Source organism: Rhopilema esculentum, chromosome 6, assembly GCF_057945365.1.
Source record: "Rhopilema esculentum isolate cy_ngs chromosome 6, ASM5794536v1, whole genome shotgun sequence".
NCBI lineage: Eukaryota > Metazoa > Cnidaria > Scyphozoa > Rhizostomeae > Rhizostomatidae > Rhopilema > Rhopilema esculentum.
This window is the reverse complement of record NC_142820.1, coordinates 4,298,707-4,309,406: the sequence shown is the minus strand read 5'-3', so window position 1 is coordinate 4,309,406 and position 10,700 is coordinate 4,298,707. Positions and strand designations below refer to the sequence as shown.

At 35.5% G+C, this 10,700-nt stretch overlaps 1 protein-coding gene across 1 annotated transcript; it reads left to right on the top strand.

The window, feature by feature from the left end:
- Nucleotides 1-177: 177 nt before the first annotated feature.
- LOC135686711 (lysosomal Pro-X carboxypeptidase) lies at nt 178-9,909 on the top strand. The gene is made up of 14 exons (XM_065203007.2): nt 178-607; nt 1,124-1,264; nt 2,024-2,125; nt 2,811-2,885; nt 3,446-3,503; nt 4,450-4,498; nt 4,903-4,957; nt 5,614-5,719; nt 5,911-6,027; nt 6,568-6,623; nt 6,912-7,076; nt 7,498-7,563; nt 8,133-8,254; nt 9,654-9,909. Exons 1-14 carry the CDS (start codon nt 410-412, stop codon nt 9,853-9,855), a joined length of 1,512 nt encoding a protein of 503 aa, XP_065059079.2. The 5' UTR covers nt 178-409; the 3' UTR covers nt 9,856-9,909.
- The last annotated feature ends 791 nt before the right edge of the window (nt 9,910-10,700 follow it).

Below are 10,700 nucleotides of genomic sequence, written 5' to 3'. Positions count from 1 at the left end.
CCGTCTCCTAGCATGGGCTGTTCTGGGGCCCTCTTCTCGGATGGCGACACTATTAGAAGCTTGATCCAGTCTTTCTAACTCGTCTTTTTTTTCTTATCATTGCCTTCATGCCTCGTTTCGATTCTTGTACAGCTCAAAACGAGGATGATGTTTACAAAGAGGATCCTGTGAAAAATGGCGCGTTATCATGTGATAAACCTGCAGTTTGTCATAGTTGTACCGTAAACAATCCAGGCTTTGTTGTCAGTGGACCTTCACATGACTGTTAAATGTTTAATTAATTTTGCTGACGCGTTACCTCAAGGTTTACAGCTTGATAAACCGAAATAAACATTTTTATTCTTAACCTTCGTGGGGCTGACACGACAGCAGAGAAGACGGGCGGCAAAACAACCCGATTTTTAAAATCATGGAAGTCGGACCAAAGCTGTTATTTTTGCTAGCTGTAACTACAAATCTGGACTCAACATCGTCCAAATCGATCGTTCAAGATGCCAACAGTTTTCATCTCCCACCATTACAGCGCTTTCCGCGTCCACAATACGACCGCAACATATACCAGGACAACAACGATATCACCTATGAAACGCTCTATTTTGAGCAAACGGTGAGTAAGAAGTGTATTGGAAGATTAGAAAAAATATTCACGAAATCTCTTCAAGAAATTTGCCAAGATTTTATATAAGTTTGTATCTGTTAACAGCCTTCTCTCGACTCTTCAAAATGTTGGCCTCATTGAGCTCAAAATTTATGTAGTTACTGAGCTCACCTGTGTGTTACCTTCACTTCACCTGTGTGTTAACCTTCACTTCACCTGTGTGCTAACCTTCACTTTACCTGTGTATTACCTCCATTTCACCTGTGTGTTAAATAGTTTGGTAATATGGTACCAGTACTTGATTTGAAAAATCTTTAAAAATTTGAATGATGTTAAAAACAGCAGCTAAGTCCGTTTTCTATGATACTTTAAACCTTTAAAGGTAAAAATCAAACAATAAATTTCCTTGTGACATGAAACCCTAGAAGTATTTCAAAAAATTGAATTGGAAGCAAGTAGTCTTCAAGCAATTTTTAAAGTTTATTATGAACATCAGTACTCTATAAGTATTGTTTTTTATTGCAGCTCGATCATTTCAATTTTCTTGGCGGAGACAAAAAATTTTGGCAGCGATATTTAGTTAACAAACAATATTGGAAAGAAGGAGGACCAATCTTTTTTTATACTGGCAATGAGGGTGCAATTGATTGGTTCTGTAATAACACAGTTAGTGTTCTACAATTTTGTTTTTTATTGTTATTGAAAATTGTCTCTTTTTCTGAACTTGCAGTTTGCTTCTAAAAGAATTACCAGAGGGAAATAGGTAACTTTTTTCTTAGCTTCAATGTTAAAAAAATGTTTAGTTTGGGATTTTTGGGTGCAAATGCCTCTCTCCTTTTGCAATATGTTGCCCCTATTACCTAGGCATGTTTGGTACATTGCCTTCAAAACTTGAAGGAAAATTTTACCTCAAATGCCTCAAAATTGTAAAACTGTAAGACTATGGACCATACATATTGTTTTCTTTCCTTCTCTTAGTTCAGTTCAGTTCATATTTTTTTAGATTCATGCATACAAATCTTTTAAAATGCAGCAACAGGTCACAAAAGATGAAGTAAATTGCATACAATGAGAGAAATAGAACAAGAAAAAAAAATATTGATGATTTTATAAAAACGAAGGAGATTTGCATGCAGGAATTTCTTAAAGGAGGAGCTCTCTCAATAGATAGACTAATCAAGGAGAAAGCACTCCCTGTGATAAAAATCTATTAATTTAGTATTTACACCACAGTCTTACCTATAAAAGAGTCCATAGCTAAAGGTCCTTTTATTTAATTGAAGCTTTGCCCACTAGCTTCTGACCCCACTTTGAAATTCATTTCTAAGCCACAGACAAGTCTCTCTATTGCCCATAAGAAAATTTCCTGTATTCCATCAAAGTACTCTCAGAAAATTTTTGTCTGTACTTACATTTTTTCTTCAGGGATTTATGTGGGACATTGCTCCAGAATTTGGTGCCATGTTGGTTTTTGCTGAGCATCGATACTATGGGCAATCTTTACCATTTGGAAAAGACTCCTACAAGGTAAAATCATTGAACATTGTGACAGCAGATCTGGCCATAAGAGTTTTATCCATTGGGTGGTATTGTCCATTTTTGTATTAAGCAGACACTTTTTACATATATAAGATATATCACCAAAGTGCCTTGGATTGCCTCTTCTGCAGGTCTTGAAATTTGTGCCTTTATCTTTTTTCCCAATAAATTTGTGCCATTTCCCATTCCCAATAAACAGAGCACAGTTTATTGTATCTACTCTTTCTATAAAATGTTGTTCACAAACTCACAGAGCTTTATGAAAGAAAGCACATTCATTGTGGCAATAAAAACTCATACCATGCAGTGAATGTAAAATCTTGATGTCAGACATAATGTAATGACAATTTTTGTTGTTAAAGTGAGACTGTTTGGCTGGGAGTGGGTATTTCAGCTATGATGCATTGTGCTTTTTTATGCATCAAATCAACTGAAATGTAAATGATTTTCCCTTTCTAGCATTTTTCGCAATGTTTATTAATATGATAGAACAGGACCAAATTGCCAGCACTCATAAGCTTGCTTAAAGATGAAGTCTGAGCTGTAGATAAATTTGGTATGCTTGCTTCAATCCAATATACTGTTACCTCAATAAAGGCAACTATATAAACATTGATGAAACAAATCATTCTGGGAAATTTGTATCAATGCAGTTTTATTGTTAACCATTAAGGATGCAACCCATCTGGGCTACCTGACATCGGAGCAGGCTTTGGCCGACTTTGCTACTTTGATTGACAATATGAAGGTCTGTTCCTCTTTATAATTAGACTCCATAAAATGGTTGCAAGAAATCTCCTATTTTTTCTTGTACAACCATTTGATGATACCTTCATATGGCTTGTTATATTTGCTTTTTTGCACATAAAATAATTGTTTCAACAAAATGATAGATTATTTTCTATAGATGCTGCTAGCCCTGAAAAATTGCATTCTTGTTAACTCATCATAGCGTTTAGCTTGATTTTTTCAGAAGCAACTTTTATCATAACTTGTGTATTATTAGAGTTGAGAGACACTTGATACAACTAAGTATTGCTCATTGTTATACTTGTGATACAGACAAAGATTTGGTTAAATTGTTATTTAATCTATCAATTATATACTATTCTTAGAAAAGTTTGATAAACTGGTTTGAATGAATTGTCAACCTAAAAGGTTTGAATGAATTGTCAAACTAAGACATAATAATGCAATATGTGTATTTACAATTTATTTGTATCTTTACAATTAATTTTGTATTTATCATTCTTTTATGTGCAGTGAATGTAACAAAATTCCTTACAAAATTTAATTAATTCAATACAGGCAACCATGCCTGGTGCAGAAAATAGTCCAGTGGTTGCCTTTGGAGGATCTTATGGAGGTACATCCTTTTTCATCATTTTGACCTCTATGATAGAAACATAGAAGATTGGAAAGAAAGTTCGGAATTTAATCAGAATTGTATTTTCACAGTCTTTACTCTGGTAGCCATATGAACATAGTCTAGAACTCATGTTGTATTCCCTTGGGTATTCAAGACCTAAACTCCTAAACTATAGACAGCTTTAGCCAGAGTTAACAGATGTCAGGAAATGCATTAAGAGTTGCATGACAATATCCAAAGTTTAGTACCTATTCCACAGCAAGATTCTGTTAGATAAGAGCACTTTAACACACTTTTATTCAAAGGCCTAGAAACATGTTATATTTTGTGCATATCTCTACATCCTCTTGATTTTTATACTCTTTTGTCTTAATCCATTATTTAAAATTTTATTGGGCTTTATTCATGGCAAAATACTATACTATCATTCACAGAGGTGCTATCCTAAAAAGTTAGGAAGGGAGGCTGTGCTTTAGGCAAATTTAAGAGACCACACCCGTGACCACACCCAATATACAGTACTTGCATTTGTGTTAAAGAATCTCCATTGTCTGTAGATATCATTCAAACTATTTGATGACACAAAAAAGAGGGATAAGAAATTGCTCATTCATGAGGAATCCATAGTCTAATAAAGGGTTGAACACACAATTCGTTTAACCAAATATGAACTCACTTGTTAAGGGGGGCCCAAAAAATCTCTCTTCATTTTAAAAAGGGGGCTGAGGCACTGAGCCCCTAAACCCCCCTCCCCTCCACGGCACCACTGATTATTCAGAAACACATGTATAAATAGGATAGGAAGGCCTAAATCAAGTAAGCATGTTTTTGTAATAGTATAAATATTCTTGACCTTAAAATTCAAGTAAGCATGTTTTTGCAAAGTTCACCTTTCAAACTTTATGTTAAAATCAGGAAAGAATGTGTTTCTTTCAACCTATAGGTATGCTGGCTGCCTGGTTTAGAATGAAGTACCCCAGCAGTGTTGTAGGGTCAGTGTATTTTATGTACTTTTCTGCACCAACAGGTATTTGCATTTTTAACAGTCGTCCTAACCTCACTCTCTAGAATACAGCAAAGTTCCCAATCATAGTGGCTTCTTTTAAACCTCCTTGATGTAGTACCCTGGCCTGTAGTGCTAGCATGGTTTCCTCAACTTTCTTCAAGTCTCTGTTGAGCTCTTCTTGAAGGAGACAAAACAAATGAGGAAAACAAATAAAAGAGAAAAAATGAAAGAAACATTATTGTTAACATTTAGTTTATTTTCCTGCTTAGAAATATGCAATGTAACGAAGTTCCTTTTGTTTGAACCAAACATAAAAAACATTAGAAAAAGTTCATCATACTTTTGATGTGTTTTGACTGTCTTCTCATTATTCCAATATTTTTTTTTCAGAGCTATTTCTGCATCTGCTCCTATACTTGCATTCACTGGGATGAATAAATGCGAGGTTTTTCCTTTGTGTTATCTTATTTCAGCATCTTTCATTTATATTTCCACCTAGCTAGGTGGAGAATTGAATAATCTACATTGAATAAAAAATGCTGCTTTATTCATTTTTACCAATTCACATTTCAAATTTTGGGCTTGAAAGACTTTGGTTGCATCTTTAAAATGTCAGGCTGACCTGTGACGTCACAAAAAGCTATTTTTGGAATTTTAGAATTTTAACCATGTAGCATATAAGAACATCATGCAATACTTCCAATTATGCAAGATCACTCAAATCTGTCTTAAATCAGGTGAGATATGGCCGATGAAATATTTGAAGTTTGCTAACGAATCACTGTTATTTTGTTCATAAAGTTATGAACGGAGACGAAATTACAGAGGCTTGCTAGGGAAAGAGCCAATACACATGTGGCCATATATCTGGAAATTCGTAACACAATTGATTGATTTTCCACATTTAGAGGTATTTCATGATGCTCTTTCAGGTTATGGGATCCAAATTCAAAAATTCTAAAAACAGATTTTTAAGACGTCATCATTTTAGAACTCTATCGAAGACACGCTATGTTGCTATCTTTGCGAGATCGATTAGTGGTATGATTAAGAACTGTATCTTTTATAACATTAATAGGCTTTGTAACAAATATTTTTTAGACATTTTACGACATTGTTTCACAAGATTTCTACAAAGCTGGTGGCACATCTTGTACATCACTGATACGCAAATCTTGGGACATTATCGCACAGTATGGACAGTCCGGTACAACTTACGTTATGCGCTATTGAAGCTTTTTTAAAATCTTTTGATGTAAACAATTTTTTTCGAATAAAAAAGCTTGTTTCTCTCTTTCATGGCACTAAAAGCTAGAGTGAATTCTTATTAAAATATTTGATAAAACATTCTAGCGTTTTTATGAGATAACCTATTCACCCAACCGGGTTTTATTATAGCTGGTGGACGTGGATGGCTAAATTCCATTTTTAAACTGTGCCATCCTCTTGAGCAAGCTTCAGATACAACTCGCCTCAGCACATGGCTGTCATCTGTTTGGTCAAATCTGGCCATGGGTTAGTAATCCTTGTTTGCATGTGTTCTTGGTTTGCCTATTTTTAACAAAGGTATTTGCGCGTATATTTTTACAAATGACTTAGCCTTGCGGTAAATCAAGGCCGGTTCCAATTTAAGTCGCCCTTTTTGTATTTTGTCGGTGAAACAAGTCGCAGAACGCGTCCAGTCCAGTAGTAGTCAACTGAATTTCAAATTTTCCAGAGCTTATATCCCGTTCTTTGTACTAGCCCCCAATTTGACTTGACCTATTTCAATTTTTATCTATTTTCAAAGAAGCTATTTCTAAAGTAACTGTTCTGAAATGTGGTGAACGTTTCGGGTGTTCAAAAACCGTTGGCAAGCATTATGTCCGTATAGGCAGTTGTGCATTCTGACATAGAAACACCCGTTGTGAGAAATGTTTGCATTTTGAGAATCGACAGTTATTTTTTCATTTTCTTGGTTTCGTTCTTGTCGACAGAACTGAGCTTCTAATAATGAATAGAATTGTCCGAAAGAATTTTTATACATTTTATGATAGAATTTAATTTTATTTGCAGTTGACTACCCATATCCTGCTGCCTTCTTGGAACCACTTCCAGCATGGCCAATCAAGGTATTCTATGATTAGATGTAGAACAGACTTTTGTATAGAGTAAACAATTCCTAGCTTTAAAGAAAACATGGTGTTATCTCTACGCCAAGAATTACGATTCTTGTGTAACGTAATATGTTCTTGCTTTTAGTCAAAGTAACAATTTTGTGCGATGTGATCTCTGTTTCACATCTTTTACGAGCAAATAATGAGCATAGTTTTAATGCCATTTTTGGGGGCTTCGATAAAGCCAAGCTTCTTTTAAGTGATTATACAATTTCTACTTAAAGTATTAATTTCATATTCCAGGTGGTCTGCTCACATCTTCAAAACCCAGAAGTAGCTGGTGTTGATCTTCTCAAGAGCATATCTGCAGCAGTTAACGTATATGTGAACTATACTGGTGAAGCGACGTGCTTTAACACGGAAAGACAGGCAGAAAAATCACTCGGTGACCGGGGTTGGGATTTCCAGGTTAGCATTCAAGAACCTACAATTCTTGTCCCGAACTGTCTTCTTCAAACTCTTTTAAAGTTCCATACAGGATCGGTTAGCCTCTTCTAGTATGGACCCTTAGGAATAAGTTGAAGTTGTGTTGTAGCCAACGCACTGTTTCCTGCGATTTCAGTACAGTTTTGATAGTTTATGTGACGTATTTTAGGCTTGGGCTACAATTTAAGCATACAGCTGAAACATTTCCACTTTCTATTCTATACAACTGTGTAATGGTCGCCCTAAGGAATAGCACGCACTATAGATAGAGTAAACTCTTTCTCTTTTCCCTTACACCGCCAAACTACCCTCGGATGATTTCACGTAAAGGGGATATTCCTCCATGAAAATCATTCTTTCAAAGAATTATTTCCTCCCCTGGCAACTATCTCCTCCCTCTCAGGCATGCACAGAGCAAGTAATGCCACTCTGCACCGGTGGAGAACACAATATCTTTCCAGACTGGCAGGTTAGTTAGATTTCTTGTAACTATCATGTATTGGGCATTTTAAAGTAACATTTCGTCATTATTGTTCTCAAAATGACATTTGCTCAGTAAGAGCTCGACTCGGCTCGACTTTGCTTAGACAGTTTTAAGGATCTTTCATTTTTTCAGGATTTTTCATAGATAAAAATCAAGACAGTTTATCTCTGGAATCTCTGAAATATTGTGGGCTTTTTATGAATTTTGTTTTATTTTGTAGTGGGTTATGCCATTTCTACAATGCCTTTTACCCCAAAGCTTCAGTCAAAAATATGCTTAGCTCATTCACCTAATCTCACCTCTTTATTTTATTTTGGTCTATTTTGAATATCTAAGAAATGTTCAAGATAACTTCAAACATAGTGCTGTTATCTGCGCTTTTTTCTTTATATTTCGCTCGCTTTCAAACCCATTTTTAGCTAAATGAAAATCTACATTTTTCCATTTTTCAAGAAAACATTTTATATTTATCAATATTCAGATCTATAATTAAGTGAATGACAAGACTGCTTTGATTTGAAAAATTGCTTATTTATTCTTTTCTGTATTATCAGTGGAATTTTGATGCGTACGCAAAGCAGTGTTACAGCCAATGGGGTGTCACAACCAGAGCCTACTGGGTTGAAAGTGAATATGGAGGCAAGAACTTGAAAGCAGCATCAAACATTGTATTCAGGTAAAATATGCCAAGATATTTATGTTTGGTAGTTTTTAGATATATATATATACCATTTCTGTCCAATATTACCTGTTTGACCACTGCTGTTTGTAAGGTACCAAAAACCTTTAGTTTTTAAATTGCATGGCGTACTCACTATGGTCATAAAGAATTCTCAAAATATAAGGTCATCAGGTAAGATATTTTTAGAATCTTTGACTTTTGATTAAATAGCCTGAATTAATGCCTTGAACTATCATTGATAATCAGTTGAATATGTTAGAAATTTGGTGTGATATGAAAAATGAAAGCCCTGTAGTTTGTTAACGAACGGACTGTCCGATATCTGTACTGAAGTTCAGGCCTATTTTGTCTTCTAGTATATGCGAGGACAAAATCTGTGCTTTCACTAATAAGAACCTAAGTCCGTGTATAATTTTCAAGGGGGTGATCATTTAGTTGGGTTAAGGTTTTTAAAAAAAGAAAAGCATCAACTGCCACTTGAGGTGACTAAAAGAAAAGTGATCCTGTTTTTATTAGCAAAATTAGCAATATTGATGTGTGATACAAAATAGTATGTGTTTTTCTTGATTGTGAATAAGTTTTAGAATCCGGCGCTGCTGATAATATAATCAATGCATAACTCGGAGCCTACGATTTCTCAAATCTTAAAACATTTATTATTAATTCTGCTTTCAACGAACTAAGCACGTACTTGTTATATATAAGTGACTACACATTACCAATCTATACTGCTTTATTGTGCACCTGCCACTGGTTGAATAAAGATATCCTTATCATAAATCAGCTGCTTCATTATTTAACGATGTTAGTGTTTTTGCTTTAGACTCTTCCCCATATTTAAGCCAAGATAACGTGCCTTATATTTTCAAACCCTTTTAGGCCTGTCGCTTTTGTGCTCAAAGGGAGTTTCCAAGTCCCATTTGCCGTCAAAGTGAATGAGCCATCCATTATATGCTGACAAGTTTTGAAATTTGTCGACAAAGCACCCCTAGATGGCAAAAACTCCTCGTTGTTGCAATTTAATTTTTTCAGAGTGTCACAACCCGAACGCCCCCCCCCCCCCTATAGCGACGGGTCTGAACCCTTTTGACATCTAAGCAAGCAAGAATGTTATCTTTGCAGCTTTTCAAATACCATAGTTCCACCAAGAGCCGTTCTTGTAAAAACAACTGATTCCTCATAATCGCGAAAAGTATCGCATTTTATATAGTAAAATTTGATTGAAGGGGTTCACTGATAGGGGAAATCAGCATGGTAAAAACTGCACATAATTCTGGTCAATGCACATTTTAAATCTCAAATTGGCAAGACTACACTAATTGACCGTACTTTGTAACTTTTGAAAGCAATGCATTCTCAAGCTGTAGTTCACTGTGTTGTTTTTTAACTTTAGCAACGGCAATTTGGACCCATGGTCTGGACTTGGAGTCCTTCAAAAGCCTTCGCCAAGTGTTGTGACAGTAATGATAGACCAAGGTGCCCACCATTTAGATTTGCGCAGAAGGAATCCCAACGACCCTGAATCAGTCATCAAGGCCCGCGAGATCGAGAAAGCAAATATCAAGCTTTGGATAGCACAAAAGCAACTGAACTAATTTATTTTTTATCTCAGTATTATTTACTAATTTCAATTATAAAAAATCAATCGATTTTTCTCTTTTTCTCCGTTGTATTTCCTTTGTCAATGACTACATACAAAAACGCCTAGGGTTGATGCCTAGGGTTAACAAGCACCCCGGATCTCTCTCCTGCCCAACATTCTACAGAAGAACCTCGATGGCAACTTTGTTTTCTATCCGGACATTACAACATAACCAGGCTTATATAAATTAACATTTTCATAAATAATAAATTGATTTAAATCTAGTCAATCTGAAACAGTCTCGAAGTTGCAGCAAATGTTATTGACTAATTTCTGAATATGTCTCTCCTCCACACTAATATTATTTTCCATTTCTTCAATAGTTCAACATATCAACCAACAAAATTCTACCTCTATCCAGGATTAAAATACTTCGTTATTTCCTCAGAATATTTTATGATACTGTTAATAATTCATCCAATGCATGACAACATCCAAATACATCAATAGTTCTAACAAACGTAGAAATGTGACTCACATGTTAAATCAGCGAGGTTTTTGCAACCTCGTGACAGGCTCCGCCAAGCACGCCGAAGACCAGATAGGCCATTTCGTGCCCAATGAAAGTTGGTTGTTTGTCACGTAAGAGTGCTTCACCACAAGTATTTATGCGCAGATTAGCCTTTAGCAACAATTTCACTCAAAATTTGAAGCCACTACAAACTGGTTCCACATTTGAATTACAGTGGCTTTAATAAGCAGGCAGGCCACGATGAAGCAAGTTTAAAACTGAGCACACTGAACTTGGTTCGAATGCAGAGGTACACACGGAGCTCGAACCTTAGACAATCAGAGCCG